The sequence below is a fragment of the Haliotis rufescens genome, unplaced genomic scaffold, assembly GCF_023055435.1.
Source record: "Haliotis rufescens isolate VD_foot unplaced genomic scaffold, xgHalRufe1.0.p SCAF_13, whole genome shotgun sequence".
Classification (NCBI taxonomy): domain Eukaryota; kingdom Metazoa; phylum Mollusca; class Gastropoda; order Lepetellida; family Haliotidae; genus Haliotis; species Haliotis rufescens.
Genome location: NW_025963813.1, coordinates 12,092,338 through 12,112,912, shown reverse-complemented (window position 1 = coordinate 12,112,912; position 20,575 = coordinate 12,092,338). Strand labels below are relative to the sequence as shown.

Below are 20,575 nucleotides of genomic sequence, written 5' to 3'. Positions count from 1 at the left end.
GTGGCATTAAAAGATCTCAAACAAAGTATTGTTTATAACAGTGTTAGAATCAACACTAAAACACTGCTAGCACTGTAACAAAAAAGTTGAGCATTCATGCCATTTTGTGATTCATATATACTACTCAAAAGAAGTTAAAGAACACCCATTTGTATATGACTATAGTTAATCTGTCATGGCTGGTTGGTCTTGCAACACACAGCCTTCCAATTGTGGGTGTTCCTTAACTTGTTTTGAGTAGTATATTTATCTGAAAGATCCCATTAACACTATAACCGTCTCCGTAGTTTAGAGGATAAAGTGTCTGCCCCGAGGGCGGACAGTCTGTGGTTTTGTCCTCTGGCCTCATCATACGAAAAGAGGTTAAAAGATAGTCCTTGATGTCTCTCGCTCTCTCGTTGCTACGTCATATATAAGTGCAATAATCTTGAATGCCATGTTAAACCCGATGTCACCTCACCATTAACACTGTATATGTCTTAGGATGAGCACATGATGTTGTCCCAGTGTGCGTGATTTGGTATTAAAACTCTATTAAAGATGTCTTACTTTTCTGAGAACCTGACGTCTGTCTCCAGCAGGGATCTGAGTGTGGTGAGGTGGGTTGACACCTTCCCTTCAGGGGAGTCGGAGAAGAAGAACTTGTACAGCCGGATAGCCACAGCAAACCATGTCTCACTGCTGGCCATCTGCATGAAGAAACACAGTGTGCATCTCGTGCTCGTCAACCTCATGCTATATCACTTTTCAGTCAGCAATGTTCCACCCGTATAACAATAGCCTGCTAATAATGTAGTTGGGACAAGCCTGCCAGTGGTTGATAGCAACAGATGAGGTCTGGAATCCTCATGAGAGACAAGCATGGATACTGGGGACCTCCTCTAGCCTGGAATCACCATCAGCGACAAGCATGGGTATTGGGGACCGACTCCATCCTGGAATCACCATGAGTGACAAGCATGGGTACTGGGGACCTACTCTACCCTGGAATCACCATGAGTGACAAGCATGGGTACTGGGGACCTACTCTACCCTGGAATCACCATCAGTGACAAGCATGGGTACTGGGGACCTACTCCACCCTGGAATCACCATGAGTGACAAGCATGGGTACTAGGGACCTACTCTACCCTGGAATCTGTGTGAGTGACAAGAATGGGTACTGGGGACCTACTCTACCCTGGAATAACCATGAGTGACAAGTATGGGTACTGGGGACCTACTCCACCCTGGAATCACCATGAGTGACAAGCATGGGTACTGGGGACCGACTCTACCCTGGAATCACCATGAGCAACAAGCATGGGTACTGGGGACCTACTCTACCCTGGAATCACCATCAGCAACAAGCATGGGTACTGGGGACCTACCCTACCCTGGAATCACCATGAGAGACAAGCATGGGTACTGGGGACCTACTCCACCCTGGAATCACCATGAGTGACAAGCATGGGTACTGGGGACCTACTCCACCCTGGAATCACCATCAGTGACAAGTATGGGTACTGGGGACCTACTCTACCCTGGAATCCTCATGAGAGACAAGCATGGGTACTGGGGACCTACTCCACCCTGGAATCCTCATGAGAGACAAGCATGGGTACTGGGGACCTACCCTACCCTGGAATCCTCATGAGAGACAAGCATGGGTACTGGGGACCTACCCTACCCTGGAATCCTCATGAGAGACAAGCATGGGTAGTATACAAAAAAAGACACATTCATTCACCTCAAACACGGCAGGGACTGGGTTTCTACCGACATTGTCATCAAAGCCCTTGGTGAAAGCCTGGTCTATGTGCTGCCACAGAAACTCCTTGAAGCTGTTCTCTGGTCGACTGAACATTGTCACTGTCGTCCTCAGTGTGTCCCCAGATGCCTGGTTCGTGCGGCGATTGGTCGCATAGCTGCGACTACGTGGGGACTCTGTGATATGAACCAGATGTGTTATCATAGTAATATATAATCTGATCATTTGATCATGTAAACAGAAGTAGATACAATCTAACATTTTTTAATTACCGTATATCGCTGTGTATAAGGCGACCCCACGTATAAGACGACCCCCCTGTACACGCCTTAAAAATCAACCCAAAATCCTATACTCCGTGTATAAGGCGACCTGGAATGAAACACATCACAAGTCTGACTGATATACCGGTAGAAGATTTAACGTGCTCTTGCCGACTGTAGCGTATTTCGCACACGGACATCACAAATTAGTTAGTTACTTTGGAGATTTAATGTGCGCTTTCCGACTGATGCGTATTTCGCACACATCACAAGTGCGCACACAAACCTTATATATGCAATAAAAATATGTTTATCTTGCGTTGTTTTTTTCTACAATGATAGGTCGCGTGTGTAACTCCGGCACACGTCGCCATTTTGTGTTTACACGGTACGACACCAAATTGGTGCCCGTAAAATAAAATTCATTTATGAAGTAATAACATATAAGAGACAATGGTGAGTAATTTAATCGCCAATTAACTATGTTGTAACTAACTAGGCTTATGTTTGCTTCACATTCAGCGTGTTTATTCCACAATCACTTGTACACACCGTCTCCAACACTTGTTAATACAACTGTAAAAACAGCGGGAATTGATTTCAGCTTCACCGGTTATCACATGTTAGGTCACATGTGCAATATGCAAATGATTACCGGTACTTCCGGCTCTCTACTCATGGATGTTGATTGTTTTACCGTGTCAGGTGGTTTGACAATCTGCATCGAGGAGAGAGTCATTTCAACTTTATTTGCAGAAATTATTAAACTTTATTCAAGGAAAAGAGATACAAAATCATGTTTATGTATGGAAATAGTTCTTGGAACAGTTATTTAGGACGAAATGCGAAGTTTTATTGTCAAATGCTGGGCTGGCTATCGGACGCCAGTTGACATCGCCAGTGGAAAAAAATGTGAGATCTTCGACTCCGTGTATAAGACGACCCCCCTTCTTAGCCCCCTCATTTTAGGTACGAAAAACTCGCCTTATACACAGCGATATACGGTATCTTCATCTTCAACTCCAGGAACAATAAACAAGTCAAGCAAGTTTGCCTTGTATGCTACAGATATCATAATCAGGCTAGGTACAATTCTCATTTAAATCATGTGATAAACTCCCATATGATACCACTCTGAGAAGACCACCAGAGGGGGTCACATAAGGTGAACCAATAGCAAACTTTGATCGCTAAAATGAAAGTAGGGTGGATTCTCCAGCCAATCGGATGTTAGCTTTCTGCAGAGAAGTATCGTATCAAAGTAAAATATTCTGATCTTAATGAGACTGTGCGTTGCTATAGCAGACTTTCAAGAAGTCTATCATAACATAATTTTCATTTCTGGTTTTAAGACAGAAATGAAATGCTTTCACGTGAAGATGTTTTTTGATGATCATCAGATTATCTCTACTGACAGGATACAGACTATCTAGGATTCAAAACTAAGTCATGATAATGCCCAAAAATTAGCATTTAAGGAAAAATGCAATGTTACCTGAGGCTACACAGTGCTTTAACTTCCCTACCTTTTACAAACGGACAGTACTGGAACAGGGAGACAGTTGAAAGCCCCGCGGCCACATACGCTGGAGTTATCCACCTTGGCCCCTACCCCCTCATATTTTTCTCTGTATGGAAACAGGCACAGCGCGGAGAGTGTAGGGCTTCAATGAGTACTCGAGTACTCGGGGCTGGGTCGGTTTTAGTGGGACTCGAGGCCGTTATCAAAGACTTGAGTACTCGATAAGGGGAGATCACTCTGTTTTAATATTGTTTGAATAATGTATTCTTTGTAGAAAGTAGATGTACATTAGAACAATTGAGAATGTCACATAAAATAGACGTAATTCTTGTTTTTCCTTCCCGACTTTAAGATATTGAATGTATTAAGGCGATTATTGCTTCTTTGCTCCGACTCAAATGCCAAGTGTATTCCCTTACACAGATTAACAACTGATTAGCTGGTATACATGTATATGTGCTATTTCAGTGCTTACAAATCAAGCGACAGGTCGACAGTTTGGTGCAGTTTGAAAACTCATGAATGAATGAACTTATAGTACTACATTTCCATATTTAGCGGCCTTAGTCTTGCAGCCCAGAAGCTGTTAAAACGTGTATGTTACGTGATGCACATTATTGATTTTCTTCCTGCGAATTATTGTTCGTGCTTGGTGTCGAATGAAATGCTGATCGTCAGAAAAAAACTTGGTTTGTGTTCAAGATGTATTGTAGTATTTGTAGACGTGACGTAATATTTTTGAAGGCCGTGATTAAGATTAGTGCAGTTACAAGCAAACATTAACACTGAACACTTCCATACACTTTGACAGATAAACAAGTTCCGTGGACGCTTCCTATTTACATATCAGTGCAGTTCAATTATACTTATAACATGTTTTAATACTTTTAGATGGCAATTTTGATCTAATGAACCAATATTCTTAAAGGACGTCCTATTTTCGGGTACTCGAGTACGAGTCGAGGTTCCACCCCTCGGGTACTCGAGTCCAAAAATTTGGACTCGTGGAAGCCCTAGGACAGTGGTGATAATACTGTGGGGCAGTGGAGGCAGCCAATAATGTGGTGGAGGCAGACAGGAGTGTGGCCCCAAAGCTGGAGATAGAGGTACTGCTCAAGACGTAGGATGTGGTCAACCGCCACTCTAGAAATGGGCGTAACTCGACTGGAAGACAGATGGGACTTGATGTCAGGTTGAGGCGAAGATATGGAAGTAGGAAGCTCTGAAGGGGACACAGTTGTCGGCAACACCTGGAGGAGAGCTCCTGTGCAGAGGTCAGAATACCGAGAAGGGTCTGCCACTGGCAGGGGTCGAGGGTTGACACATGGCTCACTGGACCTTGTATTGAATGGCTTCAAATCTGGCAGGCAGGACCTGGATCAGTTTGTTGATGAAGCTGACGTCCCTCTGACGAGACAGGAGGTGCGGGACACAGTGGGCTGGGATGCAGTCGTCTGTGTAGGCTTTGAAACAAATCCTCCTCCAGTGCAGTGAATAACCACAGGACTGAGGAAATGAAAAAATGGGAGCATTCTCCACTGAAACTGCTGACCCCAAAAGATGAACCAGAGGATGTGTCGAGCCTGTAGGTCGAGGCTGATGCTCCTCGTTTGTGTGCCTCCAGAGCTACCTCGGCAGCCTTGTCTATAAGTATAGGTGATATGGACGTCCCAACGCAAGGACACTGGAGTTGGAGGACCTTGGCACTGGAGTTGGAGGACCTTGGTACGGGAGGTGGAGGACCTTGGCACTGGAGGTGGAGGACCTTCGCACTGGAGGTGGAGGACCTTGGCTCTGGAGGTGGAGGACCTTGGCACTGGAGGTGGAGGACCTTGGCACTGGAGCAGGAGGACCTTGGCACTGGAGGTGGAGGACCTTGGCTCTGGAGGTGGAGGACCTTGGCTCTGGAGGTGGAGGACCTCGGCACTGGAGGTGGAGGACCTCGGCAGTGGAGGTGTGGACCTTGGCCCTCGAGGTGGAGGACCTTGGCACTCTGGGTGGAGGACCTTGGCACTAGAGGTGGAGGACCTTGGCACTGGAGGTGGAGGACCTTGGCATGGGAGGTGGAGGACCTTGGCACTAGAGGTTTGAGGACCTTGGCATGGGAGGTGGAGGACCTTGGCTCTGGAGGAAGAGGACCTTGGCAATGGAGGACCTTGGCACGGGAGGTGGAGGACCTTGGCACGGGAGGTGGAGGACCTTGGCTCTGGAGGTGGAGGACCTTGGCTCTGGAGGTGGAGGACCCTCGCACTGGAGGTGGAGGACCTTGGCACGGGAGGTGGAGGACCTTGGCTCTGGAGGTGGAGGACCTTGGCACGGGAGGTGGAGGACCTTGGCTCTGGAGGTGGAGGACCTTGGCACGGGAGGTGGAGGACCTCGGCACTGGAGGTGGAGGACCTTGGCACGGGAGGTGGAGGACCTTGGCTCTGGAGGTGGAGGACCTTGGCTCTGGAGGTGGAGGACCCTCGCACTGGAGGTGGAGGACCTTGGCACGGGAGGTGGAGGACCTTGGCTCTGGAGGTGGAGGACCTTGGCACGGGAGGTGGAGGACCTTGGCTCTGGAGGTGGAGGACCTTGGCTCTGGAGGTGGAGGACCCTCGCACTGGAGGAAGAGGACCTTGGCATGGGAGGTGGAGGACCTTGGCTCTGGAGGAAGAGGACCTTGGCAATGGAGGACCTTGGCACGGGAGGTGGAGGACCTTGGCACGGGAGGTGGAGGACCTTGGCTCTGGAGGTGGAGGACCTTGGCTCTGGAGGTGGAGGACCCTCGCACTGGAGGTGGAGGACCTTGGCACGGGAGGTGGAGGACCTTGGCTCTGGAGGTGGAGGACCTTGGCACGGGAGGTGGAGGACCTTGGCTCTGGAGGTGGAGGACCTTGGCTCTGGAGGTGGAGGACCTTGGCACGGGAGGTGGAGGACCTTGGCTCTGGAGGTGGAGGACCTTGGCACGGGAGGTGGAGGACCTTGGCTCTGGAGGTGGAGGACCTTGGCTCTGGAGGTGGAGGACCTTGGCACGGGAGGTGGAGGACCTTGGCACGGGAGGTGGAGGACCTTGGCACTGGAGGTGGAGGAGGTGGAGGACCTTGGCACTGGAGGTGGAGGACCTTGGCACTGGAGGTGGAGGACCTTGGCACGGGAGGTGGAGGACCTTGGCTCTGGAGGTGGAGGACCTTGGCACGGGAGGTGGAGGACCTCGGCACTGGAGGTGGAGGACCTTGGCACGGGAGGTGGAGGACCTTGGCTCTGGAGGTGGAGGACCCTCGCACTGGAGGTGGAGGACCTTGGCACGGGAGGTGGAGGACCTTGGCTCTGGAGGTGGAGGACCTTGGCACGGGAGATGGAGGACCTCGGCACTGGAGGTGGAGGACCTTGGCACTGGAGGTGAGGTGAAGTAATGATGAATCAGGGTGATCGGCAGGCGATCTCTTGCAGCAATGGGAATGAGCAGACCAGCGAGAAAGAATCTCAGATGAGTGGCGGGAGTGGCAATAAGGCAATTGTTTGGCACTGGCGAGACTCTCGCTGAAATGTGGCAGAGACGGTGTTTGAGGAGTAGTGCCCAGATGGACAAAGGGTCAAAGAAGTCAGCCGGAGGGTGTTGTCTGAGGACCAAGCCTCAGAGGCACTGGTGCTGGCATCAACGTGGAGGAGTTCATTGAGGTAGCAGGGGGAGGTGAGGAAATGATTGACGGAGGAGGAGGAGAGGTCGGGAATGGAGGAGGTGAAGAGGGCTGACATCTTCTTCCTTTTGAGTTGTTTTGTGCGCTTAAGAAAAGCCTTTCTGTAATATGTAAAATCTTCTATAGATAAAGCAGAGCATACAGGACATTGATTGTCAAAAGTACATCGTGGGCTTCAGTTAGGACAAAGTTGATGGGGGCTTTCCCTGACTTGGGTCGTATACACAATACACATCACATAGAATACATTCTTAAAAAAATGTAAACAATGTAAAAGTTTACCTGCATAAAGCGTCAAGATAACTAAAAAAATATAAAAGGTAAGATTCTGTTCACTAGCACTGCCGTCGTGTAGGCAGACAGACAGTGAGTGAGTTGGGTTTAAACGCTGCTTTTAACATTATTCCAGTCATATCACGGCGTGTAAGCTTAATGTGGGAGGAAAGCCCGAAGTGATGCAGGTCTCTGACGTTTACCACTTCGGTGAAACTCACGAGCACGGGTATGGTGCTGACAAACCTAGAAACATAATCGGGGCGAACCGGGATTAGAACCCACAATCATAGGTTTCTGGCGTGCCCAAGGGACACAACTCTGCACAGTGAATCACGGCGCCTTAGACGACTGGGCCCATGACAGAGAAGAATATGAGGTAGTACAGGAGAGGTGGGTATCTCCGGGGTATGGGGGCATGGGCTGTACTCTGTTTTAACTGTTTCTCTGTTCCAGTACTTACTGCTTGTAAAGGTAGGGAAGCTAAAGCACTGTGAAGCATCAGGTAAGGTAACAAAATTTAAATGTTATTTTTTAGTAAATTCTGAGAAATTGGGCAAGCATTGTCATTTCATGCAGGCTTTAGTCTGATAATCAGCCTCTGAGCAGATCTAGATAAAACCCCGTCATGTAACGTCCAAACACGTGTGTACAAGCTACTACAACTTATCATCATGTCTCAGTCTATTGGTAATACAAGTAGTGGGAGTCAAATGGAGATCACAATATCTGAGACATGTTTACGCTATGAAACTGGTAAACCTGAGAATAAAATTAACATTCCTGATCTCCATCTTTACCTGAATCTTTGGCAACAGCTGAGTTGATGCGAAGGTTCTGTAGGAACACGGTGATGGGGTCGGTGGCTTCATTTGGTCGACTGTTGACGTACACAAACTCCTGGTTGGCGGGCACAGCAAACAGTGAGTTGTTGCTGCACAGACAATACAACAGCAATACAACAGCAATATCAGGTGATACATTATGTGATTGTGTACCAATTTAAGTTCATAAGACACAGCAACGACAGACATGGCACCATCAGAATTGGCACCGGCAGAAGTGGCACAAGCAAACATGACACTGGCAGACTTGGCACCGGCAGACATCGCACGGGCATATTTGGCCCCGGCAGACATGACACCAGCAGACATGGCACCGGCAGACATCGCACGGGCATATTTGGCCCCGGCAGACATGACACCAGCAGAAATGGCACCAGCAGACATGGTACCAGCAGACATAGTACTGGCAGACATAGTACTGGAAGACATGGTACCAGCAGACATAGCACCGGCAGACATGGCACCAGCAGACATGGCACCAGCAGACATGGCACCAGCAGACATGGTACCAGCAGACATGGCACCAGCAGACATGGTACCAGCAGATATGGTACCAGCAGACATGGCACCAGCAGACTTGGCACCAGCAGACATGGCACCAGCAGACATGGCACCAGCAGACATAGCACCAGCAGACATGGCACCAGCAGACATGGTACCAGCAGACATGGTACCAGCAGACATGGCACCAGCAGACATGGCACCAGCAGACATGGTACCAGCAGATATGGTACCAGCAGACATGACACCAGCAGACATGGCACCAGCAGACATGCCTGAAGATTTGGTACTGGTAGACATGGTACCAGCAGACATAGTAAAGGCAGACATAGTACCAGCAGACATGCCTGAAGATATGGCACTGGCAGACATGGTACCAGCAGACATGGTACCAGCAGACATGGTACCAGCAGACATGGCACCAGCAGACATGGCACCAGCAGACATGGTACCAGCAGATATGGTACCAGCAGACATGACACCAGCAGACATGGCACCAGCAGACATGCCTGAAGATTTGGTACTGGTAGACATGGTACCAGCAGACATAGTAAAGGCAGACATAGTACCAGCAGACATGCCTGAAGATATGGCACTGGCAGACATGGTACCAGCAGACATAGCACCAGCAGACATGACACCAGCAGACATGGTACCAGCAGATATGGTACCAGCAGACATGGCACCAGCAGACATGCCTGAAGATATGGAACTGGCAGACATGGCACCTGCAGATGTGGCACCAGCAGACATGACACCAGCAGACATGGCACCAGCAGACATGCCTGAAGATTTGGTACTGGTAGACATGATACCAGCAGACATAGTACAGGCAGACATAGTACCAGCAGACATGCCTGAAGATATGGCACTGGCAGACATGGTACCAGCAGACATGGCACCAGCAGACATAGCACCAGCAGACATGACACCAGCAGACATGGTACCAGCAGATATGGTACCAGCAGACATGGCACCAGCAGACATGCCTGAAGATATGGCACTGGCAGACATGGTACCAGCAGACATGGCACCAGCAGACATGGCACCAGCAGACATGGCACCAGCAGACATGGCACTGGCAGACATGGTACCAGCAGACATGGCACCAGCAGACATGATGCCAACAGATGTGGCATCGGCAGACATGGCACCTGCAGATGTGGCACCGGCAGACATGGCACCAGCAGACATGATGCTAACAGATGTGGCATCGGCAGACATGGTACCAGCAGATGTGGCACCTGCAGACATGGCACCAGCAGACACGATGTAGGCAGACATAATAAAGCACCACACATAAGAGCACAAGAAATTCAAACGCAGAAATATTTGGTGCCTTTGCCTGCGGTAACATATTCTCAGATTAATCAATTTGTTGTATTTCAAAGGACATAATATTCACTGTTCCAAAGTCTTCCAAAATATTGATAAAAAGAATTTGGATGGGGCATAGGAATATCAGACAAAATAAGAATATACAGCACTCAGTTCTTAAGACAATACAAGCCACTATTCAAACTCGTAACCTTTCAAAACTGAAGCATCCCCAAGTATTTACCTGATATTTGTGATGATTCTCGACTTTCTCAATATTCTGTAGATCTGGTCTTCAATATTGTGCACAAGTCTCTTAAGTGGTGGATTTTTCTGTGAAATGAAAAACAAACAAATATTCCATTATCATTTAAACAATACATCTGCCTTAATCATGCTATGTAGTGTCATGGGTTCATGTAATGAGGTTGTCCTGCATGACAAAGATGAAGACGTACAGCAAGTAAAGACTAATTTTGTCCAATAACAAACTTCTATCACTGAGTGACCTGAGACCACCGATATTTGACCGCCTCCGTGGTCTAGTGGTAGAGCGTCCACCCGGAGAGCGGAAGGTCGGGGGTTCGATCCCCGGCCGCGTCATACCAATCGACGTTAAAAGATACTTGTTGTTACCCTGTTACCCTGTCTGGTGCTCGGCATTAAGGGGCTAAAACAAGGACTGGTCGGCTCGGAGTCGGTATACTGTGTCTGAGTGGGGTATTCATGTTACACTGCAGCATGGTATCTCAGTGGGCTAGCACTATAAATCGGCATCAGTCCGGACTAGTACAAGCAGTCACACACACACGTGCATGCACGTCGCTATATAAGTGCAATAATCTTAGACGCTGCATTAAACCCCATTTCACCTCACCTCACCACTGATATTAATAAATGTATATTCATTTGCTTTTTGTCAACTACCTAAAAGGAATAAATGTTAATAATGTCACTGTACCAAAGCCCTGGGTTTTCCTGTGTCGATGTCATCAGGGGCCATCTCAAAAGTCGGTGTGTCAAAATAAAACAGCAGGCGGGGCGAACAAGGTCGAGCTCCTAGCAACCAGTCCTTAGATATGGACAGTCCTTGAAGTGTTTCTGTCATGAAGGTCTGCAGCTTCATTCTGAACACAAAACATAACTGATAGAGTGAGTGAGTTGGGTTTTAAGCCGCTTTTAACAGTATTCCAGTTATATCACAGCATGTCAGCTTAATGTAGGAGAAAAGCTCGAAGTGATGCAGGTCTCAGACGTTTACCACTTCGGTGAAACTTACGAGCACAGTATGGTGCTGACAAACCAAGAAACATAAATGGGGCGAACCGGGATTAGAACCCACAATCATAGGTTTCCTGCATGCCCAAGGGACGCAACTCTGCACAGCGAATCGTGGCGCCTTACTGATAGAAAACTCAATACATACTCGCTTGTGACTGAGTCAGTCAGTCAGTGTGGCCAACGACCCCCATGATCACGAATTATATGAATTATTTGTCAAAGACACAAGCCATAATCCTGATTATGAGTGCATTTGGCTCCGAAACTCACAGCTGTTATGGTCGTAGCTCAATAGTTTCTGGATCGATGTTAAGTGCTTTAAGGATGTGAAACACTTACAAAGAAAAGAAAAGACATGGAGTTAATTCAAATCATTGAATTTTCTTATGATAATATTCAGGAAAGATTTCTTAAAACAAGAAATTCATTCAGGCGGGAAAATTGGTCGAAATTGATGCAATAATATTATTATAATATTTAGTAGGAAGGTAACTTTCTGCAAATCTCATTAAACTCAGATCTTAGTTCTCGCTATCGCTAAACAAAGATCCCATTACAGGCCAAATCAGAACGACCTTTCGCGAACTTTGACCGACCAATGAAATGACTGACATTTGCCAATCAGAAAGCTGCTTTCTCGAGCTTTACAGCACTACTTTCAATCTGGCGACTTCCATTCCAGACTACGCTTTGATAAATATCAACTAACTAAAACTGAAAACAGAAGAAAAGAACATTCAGGAATGTCAGTAGATGGCCTAGATTGCATGGCAGTACTTCCCACTGGCTCTGTAAAGTCACTTCCGTTCAAATGTTCATCCCACTGAGAGATAGACGATGATGTCAGTCGTACAAACAGCAACTGTCGTTTGGATTACCCCAAAAATTTGAGGTTTCATGATTGGAAAACACATTCCAACTGTCACTTTCCTAATCTGGTAAGTGACGATCTGATTGGTTGGATGAAATGTCGTTCTGACATGACCAATTATGTCCTCAGGTCTTTGTTTAGTGGTAGCGAGAACTAAGATCTGATTTTAATGAGATTGACTTTGAACCTGCTGGAGATGAGACACACACTGAATACAGACTGCTGGGATTTAACTGAGTCCCCCATTCTAAATTTGTATTGTATTTAGGATGCAATTATTTTTGTCTGGTAAAACTCACTAGAGCCGTGTATTCCCCCATTTCTCTATACAATCTTTTTTTTTTTTTTTCTTTCTTGTTTAACGACGCACTCAGCAAAATTCCAGCTATATGACAGCTATGTGTAAATCTGGACCAGACAATCCAGTGACCAACATCATGAGCATCGATCTACGCAACTGGTATATGATGACATGCATCAATCAAATCAGAAAGTCTGACCAACTGAACCCGTTAGTTGGCTCTTACAGCACGCATAGGTTTGAAGACCTATTCTCTACCCGCACCTCCACGGGTCCTATACAATCCTTTGACACACAGCGACAAACAACAAGACGCAGCAACACTCAGCAAACACACAGCAAAACACAGCAACACACAGCAACACTCAGCAACACGCAGCAACACACAGCAACACTCAGCAAACACAGCAACACGCAGCAAACACACAGCAACATGCAGCAAAACACAGCAAACACACAGCAAACACACAGCAACCCACAGCAAACACACAGCAACACTCAGAAACACGCAGCAACACACAGCAACACTCAGCAAACACAGCAACACGCAGCAAACACAGCAACACGCAGCAAACACACAGCAACACACAGCAACACGCAGCAACACACAGCAACACTCAGCAAACACTCAGCAAACACACAGCAAACACACAGCAACACACAGCAACACTCATCAAACACAGCAACACACAGCAACACACAGTAACACGCAGCAACACACAGCAACACTCAGCAAACACACAGCAACACTCAGCAAACACACAGCAACACACAGCAACACGCAGCAACACACAGCAACACTCAGCAACACTCAGCAAACACTCAGCAAACACACAGCAACACGCAGCAACACACAGCAACACTCAGCAAACACTCAGCAAACACACAGCACACACACAGCAACACACAGCAACACTCATCAAACACAGCAACACGCAGCAAACACAGCAACACGCAGCAACACACAGCAACACGCAGCAACACACAGCAACACACAGCAACACACAGCAACACGCAGCAACACACAGCAACACTCAGCAAACACTCAGCAAACACTCAGCAAACACACAGCAACACGCAGCAACACACAGCAACACTCAGCAAACACTCAGCAAACACACAGCACACACACAGCAACACACAGCAACACTCATCAAACACAGCAACACGCAGCAAACACAGCAACACGCAGCAACACGCAGCAACACGCAGCAACACACAGCAACACACAGCAACACACAGCAACACGCAGCAACACACAGCAACACGCAGCAACACACAGCAACACACAGCAAACACACAGCAAACACTCAGCAAACACACAGCACACACACAGCAACACACAGCAACACTCATCAAACACAGCAACACGCAGCAAACACGCAGCAACACACAGCAACACGCAGCAACACGCAGCAACACACAGCAACACTCAGCAAACACTCAGCAAACACAGCAACACACAGCAACACTCATCAAACACAGCAACACACAGCAACATGCAACAAACACACAGCAACACACAGCAACACTCATCAAACACACAGCAAACACACAGCAAACACACAGCAACACTCATCAAACACACAGCAACACTCAGCAAACACAGCAACACGCAGCAAACACACAGCAACACTCATCAAACACTCATCAAACACACAGCAACACACAGCAAACACACAGCAACACACAGCAACACACAGCAACACTCAGCAAACACACAGCAACACACAGCAACACACAGCAACACGCAGCAACACGCAGCAAACACACAGCAACATGCAGCAACACACAGCAACACAGCAACACGCACCTGACAGCATCCAGACTCCTGAACAGCTTCACATAGCTGATGTCAAACGTGTTGCCTGGGTGACACAGCTGAAAAAGACATTCCAATCTCTTGCACTGCACCCTTCAAGCTTCAATTGAAGGAAAAAGGAGACGTGATGGACAAAATAACTACACCTTTTAAACCATAAAATGTTGTCAGTAACTAGTTTTGACATTATAAAAATGATAGTTCTTAAGTATTCTCCACTGTTTGTTACCATGGTAACAATCTTCCTTCTAGGTACAGAATTAGACAATAACTAACAAGCTCTCCGAGGAATTACAGATTATCTGTATCAAGTGAATGAATGGTGTTAATCTCAAGCTTTCGCCTTAATAAACAAACGATGAGGTGCTGAAGACACATTTGTGGGAACTGTGACCTTCATACTTCTGGAATACTCACCAACACAATGTGGGAAATATTTAAGAGGAGTAGAATGGTCTTAGCATATTTAAAGTCCTCATCTTCCCACAAGGCCACAATATCCTGAAAACCAAAAGAAATAACGATAACAACAAAAATACCAACTTTACCTTAACTCAGAATACAAATGGTTCCATAACAAATTCCAGAAAACTCGCCATGTAAGGACACCATAGAGCATATTGTTATTCAACAATAGTCAAGTGATGGGACCGTTTCTGAGGTCATGTGGGAGCAGGTGACCTTATGATCCGTGAGTGAGTGAGTCTGGTTTTATGCAATATCATGGAGGGGGACATGAAAAATGGACTTCACACACTGAACACGTGTGGGTACACGAACTCGGTTCTATGGCGTGACAAGCGAACATCGGTGAATGTCGCTGTTGAGTGAGTATGGTTTTACGCCGCTTTTAGCAATATTCCAGCAATATCACGGCAGGAGACACCAGAAATGGGCTTCACACATTGTACCCATGTCGGGAATCAAACCCGGTTCTTGGGCGTGAGGAGCAAACGCTTTAACCACTAGGCTACCCAACCGCCCCTAATGTCGCTGTTGCTGACAGCATCCTGTAAATGACATAGATTTGGGGCCAAGCAAACCAGTGGTCAAAATCATGAGCATCTGCCCACACAGTCCTTGTATAGTGACACAGCCTGGTCCCACACCCAATACTCATGTTAGTCAGCTCGAATGATGCGCACCCCGTAAAGATCCAGGGTATAATAGGTCTTCAGCAACCCATGCTTGCCGTAACAGGGAACGATGCTTGTTGTAAGAGGCGACAAACAGGATCAGGTGGTCAGGCTCGCTGACTTGGTTGATGCATGTCATCGTATCCCAATTGCGTGGATCGATGCTCATGTTGTCAATCATTGGACTGTCTAGTCCAGACTCGATTATTTACAGACCACAGTCATATAGCTGGAATATTGCTGAGTGCAGCGTTAAACAACAAACAATCACACAAAACAACAATCTCATGACGAGCATGGAAATTCAGCATCTGCCTCAGAATTTCCATAGGGATGATCCATTACAGAATATTTTCCTTTAATTTATGTTACCCCTGTTTTGTTGTTGAGGATCTTCTGACATCTCTCCACGAGGGTGTGTGTGTCCCCGAGGGACTTGTGGTGGAGGTACACTACTTGGGTGTCGCTGTCGTAGAAACACTCAATGTCACCCTGAAATCCAACAGTTGTCAGGTCTTGAACACAGATAGACAGACACAGAGGGTACACAACAGAAAATAGCATTCAGTGTGATTCCTAGACACAAGCCTTAGACTAGAATACAAATAAGCACTTAATGTACAAGGATTCTGTCTAAAGTGCAAGTCTCATGGGTATACATAAATACAACATTGCAGATTTGGATAGATCATAACATCGAAAATTCAAATATTCAAATATTGTATTCAAAACATCAAAAGTGGTGCAGATAACGGTTATTTGCACTTTAGTCCTGTCTATCAATTTCAAAGGCTGAAACAAAAATACAGCAAAGCTGGAGCCTTAATATAACAGAGGCTCCATATGTGGTTTTGTTGGAGGAATTTATCTCCAAAATTGCACGCTTTATTGCACAAGCTACCTTCAAAATTACATGCTTGACCGCACAACAAGCCCGCCCCTCCGTTCACACTCAAGCAGGCAATCATCATTCACGGTCATGGTCAGCTGCACATGTTCTCAGCAAAGCGAACTTTTTCTTCACCATTTTTAACATTCTCCTATCCACAATTAAACAGGGATCATTTGTACACTGTACTTTCCTTCAGTGGAATAAAGGATTGAAATATACCCATCTTTCTTTCAACAAAGGAAATGTGACAAAGGCATATACAAAACAAATTGAGTTCACAAAAAAATACAATGTGCGAAACATACCATTTCTTCAGCTGCGTTTATTCAGAGACCAAATAATATCTATTACTGTATTCGAAGTAACAAGCGCCCCGCTCTAATAAGCGCCCACGGCTTTATTTGCTAATGTAATGGCTAGTGAACAATCCCAGTTAGCACCCTTTCCGATTGATCAATGTACACAAGACTTATTCATTCGTGTATAATACGCAATCGTTTGTTATATGCACCGGTCCCTTAATTATGGGCAATTTAATTCTCGAAAATATATCTATTGTGTATAATACACACAGATTCTTCTTTTATATCATTTCAGGCTGTCAGCGTAAACCACAAAATTTACAATCTTTCAACCTCGTTTTTAATCTCACCAAAATTATATTCTAATAAGAGGCCCCTATTTCTAATTTTGAGAGCGCCCTGGGCGCTTATTACGTCGAATACGGTATATGGTCTCTGGTTTATTGATTACGTTTTGGTACGTTCATTTATTTTGTTGAAAGACTTATCTGTGTTTAAAGTATTCAGCATTTGTGTATAAAATGATGAAGCATCGAACGAACCTATTTGGTTCCTTTTCGCTCTATCCTGATCACAATTTGCCAATATGTCCGACACTGACAGTGACAATATTTGTCAAGTTATCATGGAATGTGAAGGTTTCATGGAAAATGAATTGGTGATTTCGGAAGAAGTGCAAGTGAAGCCCGCCTGTGACCGACAACAGTGACGGATATAATCAGGATGATCCCCATTTTGGACGCATGGATTACAAGTGATTGCAAAACACAAATTGGTTCGTTTATTTAGCATATTTTCTCCAAATCACAATATCCCGTTGTAGTCTTGAAAAAGCACTTCAAAGATGAGTGAGTGAGTGAGTGAGTTGGTTTTAACGCCGCTTTTAACAGTATTCCAGTTATATCGCGGCGTGTCAGCTTAATGTGGGAGGAAAACCCGAAGTGATGCAGGTCTCAGACGTTAACCACTTCGGTGAAACCCACCAGCACGGGTATGGTGCTGACAAACCTAGAAACATAATCATGGCGAACCGGGATTCGAACCCACAATCATAGGTTTCCGGCGTGACCAAGGGACGCAACTCTGCACAGCAAATCGCGGCACCTTAGACGACTGGGCCCCCCGTGCCCCCCGAGATAAGCAGAGTGTACCAGTATCATATACAGTGTTCCCTCGTTATTGCGCTCTTCAATATAGCGCTAACTCAGTTATAGCAGGGTAAGGCATAGCTCCCAAAATTTACTTACATTTTTAATAAACTCAAGTTTTCCAATGACACAATGTCTTCCCCTTCTCAAAAAACTGATCACTGCGATCACGAACACCAGAAATACCAGTCAACAAATCCGAACTGAAGTACGCAATTTAATCCTATTATGATATTTGGTTATAAAAAGGTGTTCATTGTTTATCTGAACTTATGTTTTGGTTTGTTGGTCATCTACCCCCTACAACTCCACCTCGGTTAAACTGCTCATCGTCTATAATGCTCATTAATGATTTGGTTGCTTGGTTGGTTTGTTGTTTTACGCCGCACTCAGCAATATTCCAGCTATATGACAGCGGTCTGCAAATAATCGAGTCTGGACCAGACATCCAGTGAATGACATCATGCAATTGGGATCGATGATTATTTGGACCCCGAAGGTCGCATTGTAGTGAGGGATCACTGTATACAACACAGGTCTCCCAACAACTAATGAAACGATTGTGTATACTATGTACCTGGCGGGTGGTGATATTCAATCAGCTTGCAGACAAATACAGACCTCCAAATATGTTCTTTTAATTAAGCGCAACAGCGCTAACTTCAAGTTTTCACACATTCATTGTTGACGATTGTATTGTACATGATAATGGCTTTGTAATGATGTAAGAAAAATCTGTAACTATTTTTCATGATACTTGCACTTTAACAATCTTATCATAAAATTCCTACTTGATTTCAAATATCTACTTGCCGACACTCTCTTTTTTTAGTTTTTAAAAAAATCAACAAGAAACATCCACATCAACAGCAGTCTGTGACTTTAGCCACAGGTCAAAGCCTGAGTCTAGTAACATTTGATAAGGTCTACTAAACTCACCTGACAAGAGTCGATATACCGTATTCGACGTAATAAGCGCCCCGCTCTAATAAGCGCCCACGGCAATATTTGCTAAACAATTGGCTAGTGAACAATCCCAATTATCACCCCTTTCGATTGATCAATGTATCACATTGATCAATGTAATACGTGTGTTATGTGCACCCTTAATTATGGGTCATTAAATTCTGGAAAAAAATATATCTTTCGTATATTAACATTTCAGGCTGTCAACAAAAACCACGAAATTTACGATCTTTCAACTCTGTTGCTTTTCACCAAAATAATATTTAATAAGAGCCCCATATTTCTTATTTTGAGAGCGCCCTGGGCGCTTATAATGTCGAATACGGTAATAACAATAACAGCCAGCAACAGGCTTTTTCCTCTCTTTAACCATCATTAAAATCTAAGGGACAGGTCATATATTAAAGGGTTGGGTCAGAAGGAAACAGGGGAGGGTCACCAAACAAAATGACAGTCTCTAGTGGAGGGTCATGAAAAATGGATTATAATAAAATATTAAGTACTTTTTCATTTTGTCTTTTCAAGGAAGGCCATCAGAAAATGTACAAGGATATGGGAAGGGTCAAATATCTGACCTACCCACCCCTGTAATAAATGATCGATACCTATGTTTATCTTTAATTTTTGGCATATTTTGGCATATTTTCTGCACACTGACAAAGGAATCAGTAACAAATCGTAATGTCTGGTCTATATCAATGTAGTATATGATGTTAATATTTACCTTGTCAATTTGGCCACCTATGTAGCTGTCTCCTCCCTGTGAAACAAACAACAAAATTAAGTACATATATATCTTAATTAAATCCAAATAAATGCTGAATGTTCCTCAATTTGTGGCACGTGGTCCTGTGCACAGCGCACAGATCACAAATCAGGGGAAGTTAAGCAACGTTGGTCTCGGAGAGTAGTTGGATGGGTGACCACGTTCAGCAGCTTGACTCCTGAGAGTTTCTAGGGCTTCGGTCCTGCCCCACACTGAAGCACATGTAGCACATGTGGTGTCTCCTTTGGCAAGTGACTTTGTTCGAAATGTGCCTCTGTTCACCCAGCAGTGAGTGGGTACCCGGTAGGATGAGATGGTAATGTGGTTGTTAACCTTCTAGCGCCTCACAGGCAGCTTGGGTTGTATACTCCCCAGGGAGCTGAGAATGAAAATTGAGTGCTCACTGATCCATTGATCGGGGCAATAATAGTGTAGTGCTTTGAGCATCCACTTGGTGAATGTAATCTGGCACATTGTAAATGCACTTACCGTATTCGACGTAATAAGCACAACGCTCTAATAAGCGCCCACAGCGATATTTGCTAATAAATTGGCAAGTGAACAATCCCAATTAGCACCCCTTCCGATTGATCAATGTACGCACGACTTATTTATTCGTGTATAATACGCACTCGTGTGTTATATGCACCCTTAATTATTGGCAATTAAAGTCTCGAAAAATATATCTGTCGTATATAAACAGTCAGGCCGTCAGCACAAACCACGACATTTATCTTTCAACTCTGTTTTTTCCACCAAAACAATATTCTAATCAGAGCCCCTTATTTCTAATTTTGAGAGCGCCCTGGGCGCTTATTACGTGGAATACGGTATTATTATTATTAATTTCTCACCTTTTGTACAACTATTGCGGCATAAGGAGTGACTTATGTATTACTGACCTTTTCTTATCTCGAATCACCATGGGGATCCATACCA

The 20,575-nt window shown here is 45.5% G+C and overlaps 1 protein-coding gene across 2 annotated transcripts in view; it reads right to left on the bottom strand.

The window, feature by feature from the left end:
* Positions 1 to 20,575, bottom strand: part of LOC124139109 (nonsense-mediated mRNA decay factor SMG8-like) — a 46,210-nt gene that overhangs the window by 22,468 nt on the left and 3,167 nt on the right. For both annotated transcript variants that reach the window (XM_046506129.2, XM_046506130.2), the window contains exons 3-11: positions 19,595 to 19,630; positions 15,935 to 16,054; positions 14,844 to 14,927; positions 14,418 to 14,485; positions 11,113 to 11,278; positions 10,396 to 10,484; positions 8,289 to 8,422; positions 1,730 to 1,926; positions 550 to 689 (exon numbers count right to left, since the gene is read on the bottom strand). In XM_046506129.2, coding sequence (XP_046362085.2) covers positions 550 to 689; positions 1,730 to 1,926; positions 8,289 to 8,422; positions 10,396 to 10,484; positions 11,113 to 11,278; positions 14,418 to 14,485; positions 14,844 to 14,927; positions 15,935 to 16,054; positions 19,595 to 19,630 — 1,034 coding nt within the window. The remainder of the gene's footprint in view (positions 1 to 549; positions 690 to 1,729; positions 1,927 to 8,288; positions 8,423 to 10,395; positions 10,485 to 11,112; positions 11,279 to 14,417; positions 14,486 to 14,843; positions 14,928 to 15,934; positions 16,055 to 19,594; positions 19,631 to 20,575) is intronic.